The sequence below is a fragment of the Bacillus rossius genome, chromosome 7 (assembly GCF_032445375.1).
Source record: "Bacillus rossius redtenbacheri isolate Brsri chromosome 7, Brsri_v3, whole genome shotgun sequence".
In the NCBI taxonomy this organism is placed as follows: domain Eukaryota; kingdom Metazoa; phylum Arthropoda; class Insecta; order Phasmatodea; family Bacillidae; genus Bacillus; species Bacillus rossius.
The window spans coordinates 72,310,800-72,329,505 of NC_086335.1; the positions used below are offsets into that span (position 1 = coordinate 72,310,800).

Genomic DNA, 18,706 nt, shown 5'->3' on the forward strand with positions numbered 1-18,706 from the left:
GGCCATCACCCTCACTGCTTTAGTCATAGCATAGCTAGACCTGGAACACTCTACCCTAGTGACAGGGCTGTAGGGGTCAGAGCACTTGTCCGGTGAAGCAGAGTGAGTTCCCTGCCTGGTGTTCCAACAAGGAGTACCTGGCCTACAGCAACATTCCTCGGTAACATTGGTACTACTGGCCATCACCCTCACTGCTTTAGTCATAGCATAGCTATACCTGGAACACTCTACCCTAGTGACAGGGCTGTAGGGGTCAGAGCACTTGTCCGGTGAAGCAGAGTGAGTTCCCTGCCTGGTGTTCCAACAAGGAGTACCTGGCCTACAGCAACATTCCTCGGTAACATTGGTACTACTGGCCATCACCCTCACTGCTTTAGTCATAGCATAGCTAGACCTGGAACACTCTACCCTAGTGACAGGGCTGTAGGGGTCAGAGCACTTGTCCGGTGAAGCAGAGTGAGTTCCCTGCCTGGTGTTCCAACAAGGAGTACCTGGCCTACAGCTCGCCCTCAGCAACATTCCTCGGTAACATTGGTACTACTGGCCATCACCCTCACTGCTTTAGTCATAGCATAGCTAGACCTGGAACACTCTACCCTAGTGACAGGGCTGTAGGGGTCAGAGCACTTGTCCGGTGAAGCAGAGTGAGTTCCCTGCCTGGTGTTCCAACAAGGAGTACCTGGCCTACAGCTCGCCCTCAGCAACATTCCTCGGTAACATTGGTACTACTGGCCTTCACCCTCACTGCTTTAGTCATAGCATAGCTAGACCTGGAACACTCTACCCTAGTGACAGGGCTGTAGGGGTCAGAGCACTTGTCCGGTGAAGCAGAGTGAGTTCCCTGCCTGGTGTTCCAACAAGGAGTACCTGGCCTACAGCAACATTCCTCGGTAACATTGGTACTACTGGCCATCACCCTCACTGCTTTAGTCATAGCATAGCTAGACCTGGAACACTCTACCCTAGTGACAGGGCTGTAGGGGTCAGAGCACTTGTCCGGTGAAGCAGAGTGAGTTCCCTGCCTGGTGTTCCAACAAGGAGTACCTGTCCTACAGCAACATTCCTCGGTAACATTGGTACTACTGGCCATCACCCTCACTGCTTTAGTCATAGCATAGCTAGACCTGGAACACTCTACCCTAGTGACAGGGCTGTAGGGGTCAGAGCACTTGTCCGGTGAAGCAGAGTGAGTTCCCTGCCTGGTGTTCCAACAAGGAGTACCTGGCCTACAGCAACATTCCTCGGTAACATTGGTACTACTGGCCATCACCCTCACTGCTTTAGTCATAGCATAGCTAGACCTGGAACACTCTACCCTAGTGACAGGGCTGTAGGGGTCAGAGCACTTGTCCGGTGAAGCAGAGTGAGTTCCCTGCCTGGTGTTCCAACAAGGAGTACCTGGCCTACAGCAACATTCCTCGGTAACATTGGTACTACTGGCCATCACCCTCACTGCTTTAGTCATAGCATAGCTATACCTGGAACACTCTACCCTAGTGACAGGGCTGTAGGGGTCAGAGCACTTGTCCGGTGAAGCAGAGTGAGTTTCCTGCCTGGTGTTCCAACAAGGAGTACCTGGCCTACAGCAACATTCCTCGGTAACATTGGTACTACTGGCCATCACCCTCACTGCTTTAGTCATAGCATAGCTAGACCTGGAACACTCTACCCTAGTGACAGGGCTGTAGGGGTCAGAGCACTTGTCCGGTGAAGCAGAGTGAGTTTCCTGCCTGGTGTTCCAACAAGGAGTACCTGGCCTACAGCAACATTCCTCAGTAACATTGGTACTACTGGCCATCGCCCTCACTGCTTTAGTCGTAGAATAGTTAGACTGTAATAACTGTTTAGTTTTCCTCCCCTGAAATGAGTCCGACGGAAGTGAATTAATAGTAACTTGCCTGAATTATATTAAACACTTTCTGCGTAACATTGCAAATACGCCTGTATCATATAATAGATTTGGTCACTTCCTGTGTAATATTGAAAAATAATTTATTATTCATTATTTTAAGGGGTAATTTTTTGATTAAACGGTATTTGATTAACTAGGCGACTCGGTTTTGCTATTTGTTTAATTTAAATTTATTCTTTTCAATTCATATAACATAATTTGTTCATGGTCTAAATGTCTTGACTATTGATCTTTTTCATTTCAAGTTTTAAGAATTACATTTATTAAAAATATTTGATTATATTGAGCTTTCTTTTTCTATAGATGCATGCATAAGCAAATAAAATAATAAACGAGTAAAACATAAAATTTTTAACAAGACATTAGATACTGAATCTTTACCTTTTATTTACTGGCACCATGAATGGATTAAGGAAAACGAGACATATTGATCTGATCTGTATGTATTATGGACTTCTGCAGTTATTTGCGAGTGTATTCCATGTAATAACATCATAAAAATTTAACTATAAGAGCTATTTTAAATTTTTTTTACATCCATTGTTTTTCATTTAGTTATTATACCTGGTGCAAACAAATTTTAAAAACGAACATATCATTTGTTTTACAAACCCATTTAAATGAAATAAAAATAATTCGAACACAGTCATATATATGTGAATGTAAGTTTGAAGTAGACTTGAGGCATGTGCTGGCAGGAGGCATCGAGACGCCCAAGGTGGCGTCTGTGATCGGCCTGTTCAGAAGAGAGAGCTGTGGCTCGGGCCACGACTCTCACGGCAGCTCGTCCGAGACTTCCCTGCACCAGAGCTGCGTGGAGTCCCCCCGAGCCCCGACCTCCGTGCTGCTCATCGAGGACAGCTCGCAGGACGCGCCCACCTCGCTGGCGGTAACCTCCCTGTTGCGCATTACATCAGCACGAGTCTGGGTTCACGTGTGTGGTGGTAGACTTCCCTACATCAATACAGGAAACTTAAATTCGTTAAGATGTAAATTTTCCCCGTGATGTCTCAGCCTCTACTCGTTGGGATAAATCTGACTGTCACAGCAGAGTATTCAATTCTGCTTGAACATATTTCTTTAATTTTTTCTTTCATATGCATATGCATTTAATAGTGTTATTAGCATAAGGTAAGCAAGTAGTATATGTATATATATTTGCACTTAATAATCCAGTAATTGATGGCAGGACTTGTGTAAGGAGAACTTGGTCGCCACCCTGCCAGTAGCGACCCCCGCTGGTGGAAATCATCCGCCCCCAAGGCGACCCCAGGCAAATGCGAAACCTCGTGTGTACACACAAATAATGTACCTCTGAGTTTAGTGTAATCATCCCGTGTATATAATCTGGACGACTCCAAGACGAACAAGTTTAAGTTAATACACCCATGCATACATCTGCCAGGATCAGCAAAGTATTTTTCATTTACTAATGTCGAGTCACTTAGTTAACTTTACAAACTTAGGGCACTAGCCGATCTCAGCAAGTGATATTTCACCAAAGGAATGCTGCTAGGACTATATGTATAATATAAGCATAGTCAACAATTATTTAGTATGCCCCTAATGTATCACCATGTAATGTAGATACTAGTGTGCTCTTGTAATAAAACAACATATTAAGGTAAATTCGTGTACGTTTCTTCATAGTCTGACCATGGTAATATCATGTACGAATCAGTCGTCTCCATTGATTAAGGAGTTCAGCATTATAACAGATAATTGCTTGTATGTAGCTTCAGCCACGGACCTAGTGGACTGCGTTACAGCCAGGGTTACCAGACACTGATAATAAAAAAGGAGGACATTTCACTAAAAAGGAGGACAATATATTTTCTTAAAAAGCCATGAATTAATTACAATGGAGTACGATAATTTACAATGTTATGGCATTTAATACAGTTTCAGTATAAATAATCAAACAAACTACGCATATACAGCATATTAAAAACACGTGCTTCTGCATGTGCTGCTACCTGTCAAGCTGTCATTGAACTACTTACTAGTGAGGTGACTCTGCGGACAGCGCATTAGTGCGCACCGCGCGCTTTACTCAGAGTGTAACTGCAGGAATTATCTCACTTTATAAAAAAGCCGGACATTTTGGAGCATTAAGGAAAATCCGGCCGGACGCAAAAAATACATAAAAAGGAGGACATGTCCTCCTTTTGCCGGACGTCTGGTAACCCTAGTTACAGCTGACAACCCACGATTACAACTCAGTGGTTGAAGTTAGCTAGGCTGGTGGCCGCGCCTCGTGCATTTTCTCTCTTAAAGCGAGCCAGCAGCCACTAGGCCCACTCCAGGATTCTAACCACAACCCACAGGTGATGCCATTATTGTTTTGGTATTTATTTTTTTAATGTCCAGTGTGATGGCATTTTTGTAAATGAAATCCTAATAGTATGAAAATGGTGTTTTTCAACACTAGGTACCTATATCATTCCTCGTTATAAAAATTCTACTAGTTTTATAGAAAACAGATAATGATAATAAAAATCGTGTTTTAACGTAAATGTATCTTTACAGCAATGTTAAATATGATGTGCAACTTCATTTCCCTCTGTACCTTTGAGATCGCTGCGGAACGTCACCACTCAACACAAACGTGTATAGTGCAAGATAGTGTAAGATTGGAAGCAGTGAACATGTTCTGCTTTTAATTGTGTCACATAATTAGAATTAGTTTTTAGTTATTCAAGTTTGTATGTACTCAGTTTTAGGTATAATGTTAGTATTTCATGGCTCCTTAGTTTTGTATAAATATTTACGCTGCCCAGTTTTCATGTTTTTTGTGTTTGCATGCGAGATGAGCGTGCAGGAGTAGTAGGGCCAGCGCGCTTCACAGAGTTGGCTTTTAGCCCGCGCGGTGGACAGGTCGTTGCCCGGACACTCCCCAATGGTAGATTGCTAGTAGTGCATATTAACTGACCGGCCTCGATGTATTGACTTAATATAAATATTTGGTACTGTTTGTGATTGTAAGGGGCAGTAGCGAGGTGCAGGTTAAGTTCTTGTTTCCTCAATAAAACGTGTGTTAAGTTTCCGAGTGAGCGGCGTACTGGAGGCTTTGAGCCAGGGCTAGGTCCGTTGTGCACGAGTCGCTCTGAGAAGTCTCATGCTCATCCTGCTGTGTGCTGGTGCACAGTTGTTATGCTAGTTATAACATCGGCTCGCGCTTGAACCCCCATTCCCCTTTATTCCGAACTTAACTTCCCTTGTTCCAGGATGGCAGACATCATGTGGCGCCCAACGTTGGGCTTCTTTTTGATGCACACGAAATCTGCCTAACAGTGCTGCAGAATATCGTTATCGCGTGTGACGCGACAGGCTGGCGCGACGCGCAGATGTGCCAGCTCAGGTTCAAGGCGTGAGCAACCTGATACACATGTGTGCGCAGCGGGGCGGCGAGGAGATAACGAGGCGCGATACCGTTGTAAAACAACACAGTGAGACTCTGTCTTATCGCGCAGCCTTCTTCTTCAAGGTAGTAAATGCAGATCAGTTCTTCCCCCCCCCCCAGACAGATAGATGGCGTGCAATTTGTGCCCACCCATATTCGGAAAAGAATAACAACCGGCTTCCGCGTGTATTTGAATTGGTGGCAAGTGGTACAGTCTGACATCGTTGATAATGGAATGAGAGTTGGCGACGTTTCGCTATGTGTATACAAACATTCTGACGCCTGGTTTTCGCACGAAGATGCCTCTGCCGCAACCTTGGACATTTTATGAGGTAATCTCAGTTTTGGAGCAAATGTAAACAAAAAGAGTGCTGTGTGATTTACACACGGACATGTTGAGCAAGTCTGTCAGTAATGGGAGCATACCATACCATTATGAACTAATTAGCTTAAACAAACTAACAAATTTTCAACTTCTCCTGGCAGCATTTCATGTAGTAAAAATATAATAAGGTGTGTTTTATAGACATATAACACTGTTACTCTCATCACCCGGAATACCACATATTATCTGTGATGAAAAATATTATTTCTTACTATTTTATGTTTTATTATTTTCAAGAGTTTATTGTAACCAGAGTGTATATTTTTATGATCCTGCATACCAAATATTCATCCGCTATTCGCTCATTATGAGTGGGACTTGTAAATAATAGAGCCGATTGGCTACATACATGCAACATAAACATTTTCTGCTTGCATGTCATGAGATCTGCACCAATCTAGATAAAGTAATGGGCTGGGACTTGAACACAATTAAGACCTTGGCCAGATGAGAGCAGGATGGGTATTAAACTGAGTCAAGCGAGCCACCAACTTTCCCCAGCGGGCCACGCTCGGTCTGGGCGCGCGGGACTTGGCACGCCCCAGCAATTATGCCAGTCGGCCGTCGTTTTGTTAACAAAATAATAATTTTCTGGCAACTTGTATGTGCAGTCACTGAACAGGTCTGTCAATGATTACGCAGTTACTTGAAGCCTCCGCAAGACTCAGTGATGTGGGTTGGGCCACCAGGGAATTGAGAGGAGGTTCCTTACAGGTACCCGGCATAGCCCGAAGGCAGATGGTGGGGCGCAGGGGCTCCATGCTGGAGCTGGGCGCCTCAGTCAACCCCATCCCGGAGGAAGAGCTGTTCCCCGACCGGACTTCGCCCCCAGAGCGCCGCAAGAGCTCCTGCCCGCGCCTCGCAGCACTCGTCTCGTCCTCCTCGGAGTCCGCCGAAACCTCGGACGACGATGCGGCCGAGACCCGCGCCATCCACCGAACCTGGCGCAAATAGCCCCGTGCCAAGTCACACCTGCGCCCGCGTGGTGCCCCCTGCCGCATCTCGTGAGCGCTGACACGTGGCACATCACAGTAATCAGAGCGCTTACTGTACTATCTTGCTAGGGAGACTGCAGCGCTGTGCCATGTCTTACCCTGACACATCTCGTGAGCCCCCACATCACTGTAGTCAGTACGCTGACCACGCTACACTCAAGTGCCGTGCCATGTCTCACCCTCCACTAGCCAATGGTGGTACTTTGACACAGTCCATCGCTATTTACAACTTACAATTTAAAACTGAAAAAACTTGTTTGAACATCGTTTTCTGTCAAATTATTATTTAAAATGCTTCTGTTGCCGTCAGTAAGATTAGCAACTCCATCGATAGACACTCATTGTAATGTTATTTTGTTCAAAAAAAATGTGTGTTAATATGCCAAATAAGCCCGACATAAAAGTACATGATAAAGTTCAATTTTTTTTTTTTTTCGGAATTTGGATGTTAACATATTATTATTATTTTAGAACTTTTATTTTAGTAAAAACATTTTTAATTATTAAATCCAATGTAATTCATTGATTAAATTCTTCAATTAAATATGATTTTACTTAATCAATATTTTCTTCGCCACTTGACAAGTCTATGATGCTACTCATTTACAATTTATTCTCTAATTTTGAATTCTAATACTTGCTTTCTTAAAACTTGTTTAAGTTTTTCAGAGCCAGAGCACTATCATTATCTTCAAAATACATTTCTGCTTATAAATTCAGGCACTTTTGACTGCTTGAGCTAGATTGCCATATTTTTTAGAATAATATATTATGTGCTGATCACTGTAATACTTATGTTTATCTCCCTGGACAGACATTAGATTGGTCAGATAACTATGCGAAGCCATATAATCAGTGTTGTGTTGCTGTGTTGTACCCGGAGCACCAACTAGCGGATTACCGAGCTCGAGTACACATGAGAACTCGGGGTGTGGGTGACTGGCCACCTGGCAGGAGGCAGTGGATGTAATTCTCAACAGGGATTCCCAAGGTGTTGGTCCATTGGTATGTTGTTAGATTAGAAATGAAAGACGGAAGTTCTGGACTCTTTTCTGGTACTAGTAACACAGCTCTCTACACAGTGATATCTCTGCGCCTAGCCTGTCTCCTTTGAGATCCGGGACTCCTCCTGATGCACTGTCATAGGTTGTTCGTATGACGATTCGAAACTGACTTACACTTATGGCTGGACACATTGCGCTTAAGCACTGGTCCAGTTACTTAGCCACTGGTGCGTTTGGCACAAATTACACGTACAAAGTTACATACACTTACAGATTTTTCCTAAGAGCCTATTCGCGGGCAGTTCGGCATGTAGTCGCATAGACTGGGATGTAGTTGCTAGCATGTAGCGCGGACTAAGGGTTCCAAGTATCTGTGTCAGGCACTAAAAATAACAGTTACATAAATTTTACACGAACAAAGTTGGGCATACAATTACACTAGATAGAACACTGTCCCAGAGGGCCCATGTAGTTGGTCCACATCGTGGGCGCACACAGCTTGCCACAAAGTCCCATATTAAGCGTCTACACTACACCTCGTTGTCAGACACGCAAAATACAAAAAGAAATACGTAGTATGCAATACGCAGTGTTGATGTTTTAACCCGCAGGTTTAATTTTTGGGCCATGGGGCATTTATTGAGGCTAATAGGTGATGGCTAGTGGTTGAAGGCAGCGATGGTCTCCACGGCCGCGAGCACATCCAGTCCCGATGCTGGCTGAGAGACCACTCCGATGGCTCGGCGAGAAGCCCCGATGTGACGTATTCCTGGACCCGTTAGCACTCCCATCCCTCGGTGACACGCCCTGAAGGAGGGACAATGAGGCCTAACGGCCTGTGTGAGCAGGTGGAGCACCGACGGTTGTCTTAAATCTATTAATATTGATGTAGCACCTTGAAAATTTAAAGAATCTCCCCTGCATGAAAACTGTATATCATTTTTATGAATTTTGTAGAAAACAGATATTACATAAACTTTAACATTTAGAATATAAAAACAAATCGAAATATTTATGTGGGGCCTCATGTTGTTAAAAAAATCATTTAATATTGTCATGAAATATTAGCCACTTGTAAGCACAGATAATTTTAATTCTTATAATTTGCAAAAACCAAGTGAAATGAATATAACTGGTGTAACAATCATTCAAATCTCATTCCTATAAAGTTGTTAGCATAGTTTAACACAGATAAATTTGATAAAATAACCATTGTCGTCTGTGGTTCCAAGTCGATGGCGCGACACACATCTCTAGCAGTTAACTCGCAACTTGTTGGATGAGGTGTTGGCAATAGTTAGGGACGGGCACAACCTCAGAGCTAAAGGCTGGCACGCGAGGCAGGCGGCAGATAGTACAGTGGCACTGCTGTGAGAATGTGCTGCGAGCGGAGCGCAGGTTGGCTTGGTCTCTCTCTTACCTGCTCACTGCCAGGAGTCCGACTCCTGAATGGCTCACGTTAACTGCTGTGAGTGCTGAGTTGCAGAATGTGCCTCTTCCCGTGTACATAACTAATCCAGGGTTTATTTATATGTAAACAACTGGACATATTAAAGAAATAATGATGTTTTGGTCGTAAGTAAAGAGAAGAAACTATGGTAAGAACCGGTCTGTGATGTTGTCAAAGGCTGAGCTACCTAAACAAAACAATGCACTGTGTATTGGGCATAGTGAGGGTGATGAAAAAAGCGATGAAGCTAATTGCTTAATGAACTTGCTTTTACATGCTTTAGTGTAGAAGCTAATATAGTCCTTAGGCGAGAATCTGAAGGAAACATTATTGTGAGGGTCAGATGTAAGATATTCTTGTTATTTTAATAGTGTTTGGCCTTGTGTATTCCAGTGAAATTCAATGTTAGTGAGTTGTTATAGTCATGTTCTTAGAAATGACAACTGCAACACTAAGTGGACGAAAATGGAATAGTAATGCACCATCGTGTATATGTGAACAGTAGTATTATTATGTGATAAGTAAGAAACTAGACAGGCAGCACTATAGTATCACTTTTAATGCAATATGTTAAGTCAAGTATAATTTTTTTGTCGAAACTATATACTAATACTCTTATTATTAGGCTTTCGCCAAGTGGAAAGGATTCCCCTCCCAATTCCTGAAGACTTCTCCTTAAGGCCTTCCCTCCGCTTAAACCTACTATCTTCCCCCAAGCCCATTCCTCTCTCACCCAGTCCTCACCAGGAATAATTGCTTCCCTCTTTCTGTTCGTCTCCATTCCCTCTGGATCTCCCCCTCATGATTCCTCCTACCTCTATCCCCCTTCTGTTCAACCTATATCCCAGCTTTCTTCAGCCCCCTTTCCCTTAATCACCTCAAACAGTTTCACAAGTCTTACTACCTTGGCAGTGTGTCCCATCCTAGCTCCATCAGCACCGATGGTCTGTGCATCTCTCCCACTGCCGTCCCTTCACCACATCCTCATCACCTATTATATGATTTTAAATTGGGATAGCATGATACGAAGGTATAGTCCAATTGATTAAGTCTAAGTATATTTATTTATTTTTCACACATTAATATTGAAACAATTTTCAGTTAATGTCTGTCACAAAAAAAAATTGAAACCTATCTACTATTTACACATTTTTCTTGTCGGTCCGTGTCCGTGCACCAGTGTCCCCGAGCACATGTCCGCCACTGCCGATTCACAGCGTGTCCTGAACTCCACCACGCCTACATCCATGAGGCCTCCCTTAATCGCTGAACCATCACTTATCATTGAGATCGATGGCATCGCTCCAATTCATTCTATTGTATTGCCAATCCGAAAGAATCACTGGTATCACTAATCAACAGACAACTGCCATTGGTTATCTGGTGCTAGTACACCTGCGTGGGTGCCTGCATAAATATCTCATAGACCTCTGTTCGTGTTATTCAATGAGGACCCAACATCCAGAAGGCAAACGACCTCCGGAGTCTCCAAACTTGCCGAGTCAGGAGGGTTGTGACCACAGGGTCGCCGGCCCTGGGTCCATATTCCAGTGGTACCATCTTGACAGGGTACATAGGAGGGGAGAGATGAGCTGCTGTATTTCAGGCCAGTCACGTGGCCTCTGCAGGTAACTTCAGTGTCACACATGCGATAACAGGGCTGGTCGCCTCTGGATATTTCCTACATTGGCATATGCTAGGTTGCATTACTCACCTCAAATGTCTTAGTCCAGGTGGTGGTTGTTCCTCGGATTGTTGACCACACCACAGCGCTCCAGGCAGGCATTGGGCTCGCACCATTCTATACTATTCATTCCCCTGCAGTAGTTGTGTGGGTCACTCGTCCCACGATGTTGCCAGCGAGTTCGCTTTCAGTTCACTCTTTCCCTGGTGATGTGCTTAAGGATACGGCAGCGACCTCGTCAATGCCACTCGTCACTCATCCTGTCGGGCACCAGCGAGTGGTAGTAGCACTGCGATGCACTCGCCAGCGAGTTGCATCTGCCTCTGGTCCACTCGTTCCCGCAGCTGTGCCTCAACGACATCAGCGAGCTCCTGGTCACATGCTCGGCTGATGTAGTTACGTCTCAGCATGATGTATTGATGGAGTGACGTAGCCTGTAGTTCGGTGTTGGTGGGTCGCTGTGCGCAAGCAGCACGATGTGACTCGATGGTGGTGGTTGAGTGTCAGGACAGTCCGCGCGGGCCTTGATTGTACCCAGCCCGTGGGCTGTTTCATAGTTGGTGGATTGTAGAAAAAAGTTATTTAACCGTCTGGGTGTTGAACTGACCCGCAGACCCAGACACAGGGTTGACCGTGTCATCAAACTTGGGTCCATTGACCCCCACTCAGGTTTAAAACAGAAGTTCAGAGGAAAACGGCAACGGGAGCACACCCCGTTACACTTTGTCAGTAGGCAGGTTTTATGGTTTGATTGTTAACTAGAAAATTGTGGTCAGGTTTTCGGTAGCCCTCATTCACAGGCTTGATGTAACCACTGCATTTATCAGGTTATGGCTGCTTGGGGATCCTAGTGACAAAGGAGATATGGTTAAAACTGTTGAATTGATAATAACTTTCATATTCAAAATATAAGCGAATCCCCAAGGTGAACTCAAGCATCAAATGAAAAATGAGAGCCAAATGTCACTTCCTCAGTCAGTTGGCATGAGCCCGGATTGTAACTTCAGGATATCACTGGACTTTGACCTTGGTCATTGATAATTCTAACGGTTTAAAATTGGCGAAAACTATTCGTAAAATGTATTTTACATTTAAGTGACAAGTGTTACATAAATCTGTATGCTATGTAGATCAAATCTTAGAATATTAACCTACTTAACGTTTTTTAACTAATTAAGTTTTTCATTTAGACAAAATCATTGGATTATTTTTATCAGAATGTATTTATGAACATATATTTGAACTTTTCCCATTCAAGTTTTCTTTAGATGTCAAGTTGTCAGAGAACTAACTTTCGATGTGGCATTATGGCCTCATATCCCACTGTAGACACGAGTGTTTACTTAACTGGTCTAATTGTGAGCTATTACCACTAAGTCTCTCGATACAATGCTGGGACTCAATGATGCTAAAAAGTATGTGTGAGTGTATCTCAAGATAATTTGGTGAGGGCATTTTCAGACATAGTTTTTCATAAATAATGAGAACACTGTGCACGCTACACGGTGGTGCAGACCGCATTCCTGGTGCTGAGTCGCACTTGCAAGTCGCCCTCCTAGGGTGTATACGGGTGTACTGTGTACTTCATGCTGTTAACTGAGATCATTTTATGTGTTAGCTCTATTGTAAGACTTTCTTCTTTCTATCTGGCTATCATATTAATTTGTACAATCACAAAAGAAAATAAATTGGCTTTATAGCAATATAAGTAATTTGTATTTGTTTTTAGCTCACATATGTAGTTTTAGTAAACAGTAGGTAAATATGACTGTTCATTGATAAATAGTTATAAAAAAACTTTTATCTAACTGTTGTCTTGAATAATTTACAAAAATCTTTGCAGGATAATAACTGCAAAAAGAATATCCTGTAAGTAATGACAAATGTTGTAGATTTATGAATAAAATTACATTATTTTACTCAATTATTAACTTATATACAACTGCTGTAAATGTAAATTTGTTTTGTGACCACATGAAATGTGCAGCATATTTTTTTTAGAATTCATTACTCTGTAACTTTCAATTTTTGAAAATAAATGCTGATAACTAGTTTAGTGAACGCACTGTTGACATTCAGTTGTAAATATTTACAGTGTTAAAATAAGAGTATGAATTTTTATATTTCTATTTAAAACTGACTATAGTAAATGTCTTATTTTGAATGAAACAGAAAAAAGTAGTGGTGGAGTAAAACAATAATAATGTGGGTAGTGATGTTCAAACTATTTAAAATAAAAATAGTGTGGGTAGCGATGTTCAAACTATTTATTTTCTGTGACAGAGATACAGAGCAATTAATTTTTGAAAGAAAAATTTAAGAAACAATATACGCATAGTGTTAACGTCTGAAACAAATCTCTTATTTCCACATGAAACGCCCACTACTAACATAACTTCAATTTTGACACAATGTTTTGAAATTAGCATTAATAATTGTCACATTCATATTGTTGGTAAAAACTTTATATCCATTTACTGCCTACTTGTATCTAGGAGGTGGCTACTCTAATTTCAACAACTCACGTGATTATCGTTTTACCAAACTTAATTTTGCCGCTCCTTCTAAGTAAATCTAAATTTATATTTATGTAGCGATATCTTTCGTTGTTACATAATGACGAGAAAATGTAGGCATGTATTGAAATGTTATAATATGACATAAAATGCATGAAGAAATAAATATTTTATATTATTTTATTTTAGACCCTTCAATTAGTATGTTTTTACCTGGTGTTTGTTTCTTGTGGGCTGACCAAATTATTCACGTGTTAACAATGGTTTCTCACTCGTGAGTCGCAATAACAGTAACATCGTAGCCAAATAAAATAACAAAAATTCCATGTAACTAACTGTTCATATGCTTCCATGCAACTAACTGTTCATATGCTTCCATGTAACTAACTGTTCACATGCTTACATCGTACACACCCACGAGTTCACAAAATACGCAAGAAAATTTATTTTTCTGTTTAGCCACTAAACAATGCAATATTTTTGAATAATCATAAAACAATAAACGTACAAAGTAAGCTTTAGGATTATAATACAAGGTTGGCAATTTTTTTAAATTTGTAGGGACTTATTGTTACTGTCTGTTTGCTTTATTGTTTGCTAAAATCTTTGCAAGTATTAACTGAACTACCTACTTACTACGTGCACGCGTCATATTTAACAGTTTTTTTTACAGTTATTTACAGTTTTTTTTTCATTATTTTAATTAAAACTTAATTCCTGTTGGAGTCTAGTTCTAATTTACTTGTGTAAGTATGGCAAAAAATTTTTATTACTCTTGACTGGGATTTCTCACGCTAATTTTTTTTAGAGTGAAAGCATTCTAAACATTTTTATTTACTTAGTATTTTTTGAATTTCTCATTGAAAACCCGAGCCCGGGTGTTTACACTGAAGATGCATTTACACACATTTTCCAGGTGTATCTTTGATGGTACTAGCTGCGTGTGTGGAGTTATAAATTAATTTGTTTGTGTTTGTTCGTTAAAACATTGAATGGGAGTCGCTATAAACGAAGAGTGCACCCTGTAATACCCCAAGTGTCTTAAAGAATAATTAAATAAGTGGTTAAAAAGATTTGGAAACTCTGAATACTGGGGCCCAGAATTAATAGCTATAAAAGTCAACATCAGAGGCGACACTAGGAGTAAACAAAGAAAATTTAGAGACTCCCTACGAACACTTGGGAGAAAAAGGATCGTTATTATATATTAAATAAATAAAAACAACTGTTACGTCTATAGACTTCCTTATTTTATTAATCATTGTTCTTTCTTTTTTATAGATTAAATTTTCCTTAGTAACGTCTGTTTTTCATTGATAAGTGATCTTATTTACATTCCTCACAATTACACTTATTTACTAATTGAACTTATTTACTATCGGGCCGGCCCTGAATGCTTAACAAAAATTACAATATTTAAAAACATGAATGAAATTAACATTGGTAACTTTACAGGTTGTACTTATAGTCCTCGCAAAACATTATATAAATTTCGTCTCCTCGAACTGCTTTTACTGTCCGCTGTCTTAACTGGGTTACACTATTTTTTTTTTGAGTTCGTGAATAGAATAATAGAATTATTCGGGTATCACCCGGGGCTGTAGGTAGACGGTGATCGAGGTAGTTGGCCTAAAGATGGTGGGTTCTGCTCAGGAACCGACTCCAGAGGATCTGGCAGAAGATTTTGGCTGCCCCAAACTTGGAACCCTGTCTGAAACAGAAGTCCAAATTCCAAAGAATCAGACCTGTTTCCAGACAGTATACTTAAATGGTGCAAAAGGCCAATAGAAGGAAAATTAAAGGGGGGGATGACGTCAAGACTTACCAAAACAGGGTGTTGGTCCTGGCGCTCAGGAGAGGGCATCTCGTCTCCGAAAACCCGAACCACGATGCGCGGTAGACACGGAAGTCATCATGATTAATTTTAAAAAAATATAAAAAAAATACTAAGTTTCTCTACTTTCAACTAAACTACTGACTGCTTAATAATTTTAGCTAGGGACTCCATCCCTCTAGTCTGAGAAGACTACATAATATACGATGCGATGTCGATGATTCGCCGAAGATCGCAGATACAAACGGTACCAGTCAGTCAGGAGGCGCGCACCGAAGTAAGTTCAGAGCGGGATATCACCAGAATATCATAAGCGCGGGATCTCTAGAGAATGGGAGGGGGGTAGGCTCTGAGCCGAAAATTACCGAGTCCACCCGAAGGTGTCGGGCATAAAAAAAATTAGATCTTACTGGAGTGACTGCGCGACTGAGGCGCTATCTTTTGGTGGCGAGAAGAAGTACTAATAAATCGACTAGTGACCGACGAGAGTGTCAAGCTAGGGGGTAATGGAGTAACCAGAGGTGCCACCTAGCGGCCTGAGACATAAGGAGGGGAGAGAGGTTGTCGTTACCTCCGCGCGAGCGCTGGTGTCGACGCTGCCGACGCCCACAAGTGGCGTTAGTGACGACAGCCGTCACTAGATGTCATTAAAGTCCAGAATCGTAACTGCGGCTGTCAAGCCTGAGATGGCCTTGACTTCGGTTAACGTACCCGTGCGGTCGTCGCTCCTGGCTTCTCTTCTGAGAAGAAAGGGTGGGTGAGCAGGAGGGGGATGGCTTCAAAAAACGCATGGTCTGTGGGACGCAAGGCCCACGGGATCCTCCTGTCGTGTCTTGCTGCTAGTGAACCTTATACCGATTCGTGACAGAGTTAGCAGGGCTCAGCACTGCTTCACAAGCTGCTGTAGGCAAAAGGTAGTCACGCGAAGAAATAAAGTTACCGACCCCGACGTGCCTGGAGGCGGGAGAAATACTAGCCAGAATGCTAGCCTAGCATGAGGCTGGGAAAGAGAATCAGCTCGCCTCTGAGAACAGAGGCTGAGGGCCTGGCCGTAAAGAAAATAAGATAAGAAAAAAAAAATATTTCCAAAAATATTTAAGATTACAAAATTTTAAATAAAACGTGCCTAAATCCCTAATACACGGCACAACCCTACCAAATATTTACAACATAAACCAACAACCCAACAGGAATCTCAGTGTTACCTGTTGTGTGACAGATGTTATTTAAGTGTATTTTATTGGATTCTGTTGGTTTCTGTTGTAAACAGAACGGCTTTATTGGGTTTCAGTGGTTTCTGTGGAAGAAATAGGCTCACATACGAAATAATAACAAAATTATTTTATTTTCTATTGCCAAAGCACACTGAATATATTGGTTTTGGTTGGATTCTGTTATGAAAAGAATCTTTTGGGTTTTGTTGTTTTCTGTTGTGAAACAGTATGCTAGTTTCTATTGGGTTTTTGTGTTTTCCATTGTATCTTGTTGGTTTCTCTTGTAAAAAGAGTATGTTGGTATCAGTTGTTTTCTAGTAGTGGGTTTTGGTAGTTTCTGTTGTAAGGCATTTTTTTTATTTTATGTTGCATTATAGTGTATACATTTGTATTTTTTCTCATTCAGGACATTTTTTGGGGTTTAGTTGTTTTATAGTATTTTTCATTGTATTATGGTGGTTTATGTTGGTTTCTGTAGTAAAGTATTCTGTTTTTTTCTAGTGTTTTTAATATGTTCTGTTGTTTTTTGATGTAGTTCACTCTTTGGGGGCTGTTGTTTTCTAGTGTTTCCTATTGTATAGGTACTGTTGCATTTTATTGGTTTCTCTTGAAAGGAGTTTTGTTGTTTTCTGTGGTATTTTAGTTACTTCCATTGTATTATATGTGTGTTTTGTTTGTTTTCACTGCAAAGAATCCTTTTTCTTATCTTAAATTTGTGCCTTCCATTGTGTTCTTTTGTTTTCTGTTGGAAAACACTCTGTTAGAGTCTGTTGTTTTCTATTGGTTTTAATTGTATTTTTTTGGTTTCTGTTGTAAAGCATTCTGTTGTTTTCTAGTACTTTTCCTTGTATTTTGTTGGCTCCAGTGGCAAGGCACTGGTTTGTTGTATGTTTTTTTCTAATATTTTTCATTGCATTCTGTTGGTTTATGATATTATCTGTAGTAGGCAATCTTATTGGTTTCTAGTGTCTTTGGTTGTATTTATTTGGTTTATGTTGTAAGTCACATTGTTGGGGGTCTATTTTTTGTGTTTTCCATTGTATTCTGTTGGTTTATGATGTTTTCAGTTGTAAGTAATTATATTGGTTTCTGTTGTTTTTTTTAGTTTATTTGATTGTATACTGTTGGTTTTTTTTGTTTCAAGTTGGTCTGTTGGGATCTTTTGTTTTCTAGAGTTTACCATATGTTTTTATTTTTTGTTAGTGTCTGTTGTTTCATGTTTATTTTAGTAACTTTTATTTTAAACATTCTGTTGCAAAAAAAAATTCAAATTTTCTATATTTTTTATTGTATTTTTATTGGATTCTGTGGTTTTTAAATATGATTTCTGTCTAACGAATAGCTGTTCGGTTGTGTTGAATTTTTGTGGGTTTCATTGGATCATTATACTATTATTGGTATCTTGTTTTAAATATTTTTCTATATAATCTAATAATAAACTGAAATTTATGTAAAACAACATAAAAAACTCTTACAGAATTTATTTTAAAACCTATTAAATAAACTAAATAGCAAAAATAAAGGAAAAAAAACACTAAAACACAATTGAACCAAAAAACCTAAAATACACAAACACAACTCGGTAGAAACTCTCAATGTCATAATAATGTCATAGAACACAATAAAAAACTAATGCAATACGAATACTACTAAAACAAAAAACCTAACAGAATACAATGGAACACTAAAACAGAGAACAGAGTGTAATATAAAAAACTAATACACTAAATCCTACAGAATACAATGGAAACCATTAGAAAACCTAATACTCAAATTAAGAACATTACAACAGAAACAGACAAAAAAATAGAATTCAATAGTAAACATTAGAAATTGACGTCGTCCGGGCCTGCGGCCCCTTTGAGCCCGATATGACACCGCCCAACCACTCTATTCAAACCTCCCGCTCGTGCGTGCGTGTGTGTGTGTGTTGCTAGCCCGGCAAGAGGGCGCTTAGAAGCAGTGCGGCGACCCCTAATTTGCTAAGTTTAATGTTAATTGTAAAACTTTTGTTTTCATCCATTTTTTGCCCCAGTGTTTGTGCAGTTACTCATGTATTCTTTAATTTAAATATCATGTTACTTGAAAGAACCACAGACGTTGCCCGGGCGGACCCGAATAGGCACGGACTTGGACGAGGGTAGGAATGTTTTTATATAAACTTTCAATAACTAAGTAAATATTAATGAACTTTAAATTGCCAGTGGCTTTTATATATTTTTCAATGTTAATCTATAATTTACTTGACTTTCGCCGGGGCACGGAATCACAGAAGGTAATAACGGTAATTGTGTTGGCGCGGAGGCGCC

General features: G+C 40.7%; 1 protein-coding gene across 1 annotated transcript in view; it reads left to right on the plus strand.

Moving 5' to 3' along the window:
* LOC134534381 (sodium/hydrogen exchanger 3) overlaps positions 1-13,515 on the plus strand; it is a 178,924-nt gene extending 165,409 nt beyond the window's left edge. Inside the window, exons 17-18 of the mRNA XM_063372841.1 lie at positions 2,611-2,801; positions 6,415-13,515. Coding sequence (XP_063228911.1) covers positions 2,611-2,801; positions 6,415-6,654 — 431 coding nt within the window. The 3' untranslated portion in view covers positions 6,655-13,515. The remainder of the gene's footprint in view (positions 1-2,610; positions 2,802-6,414) is intronic.
* The last annotated feature ends 5,191 nt before the right edge of the window (positions 13,516-18,706 follow it).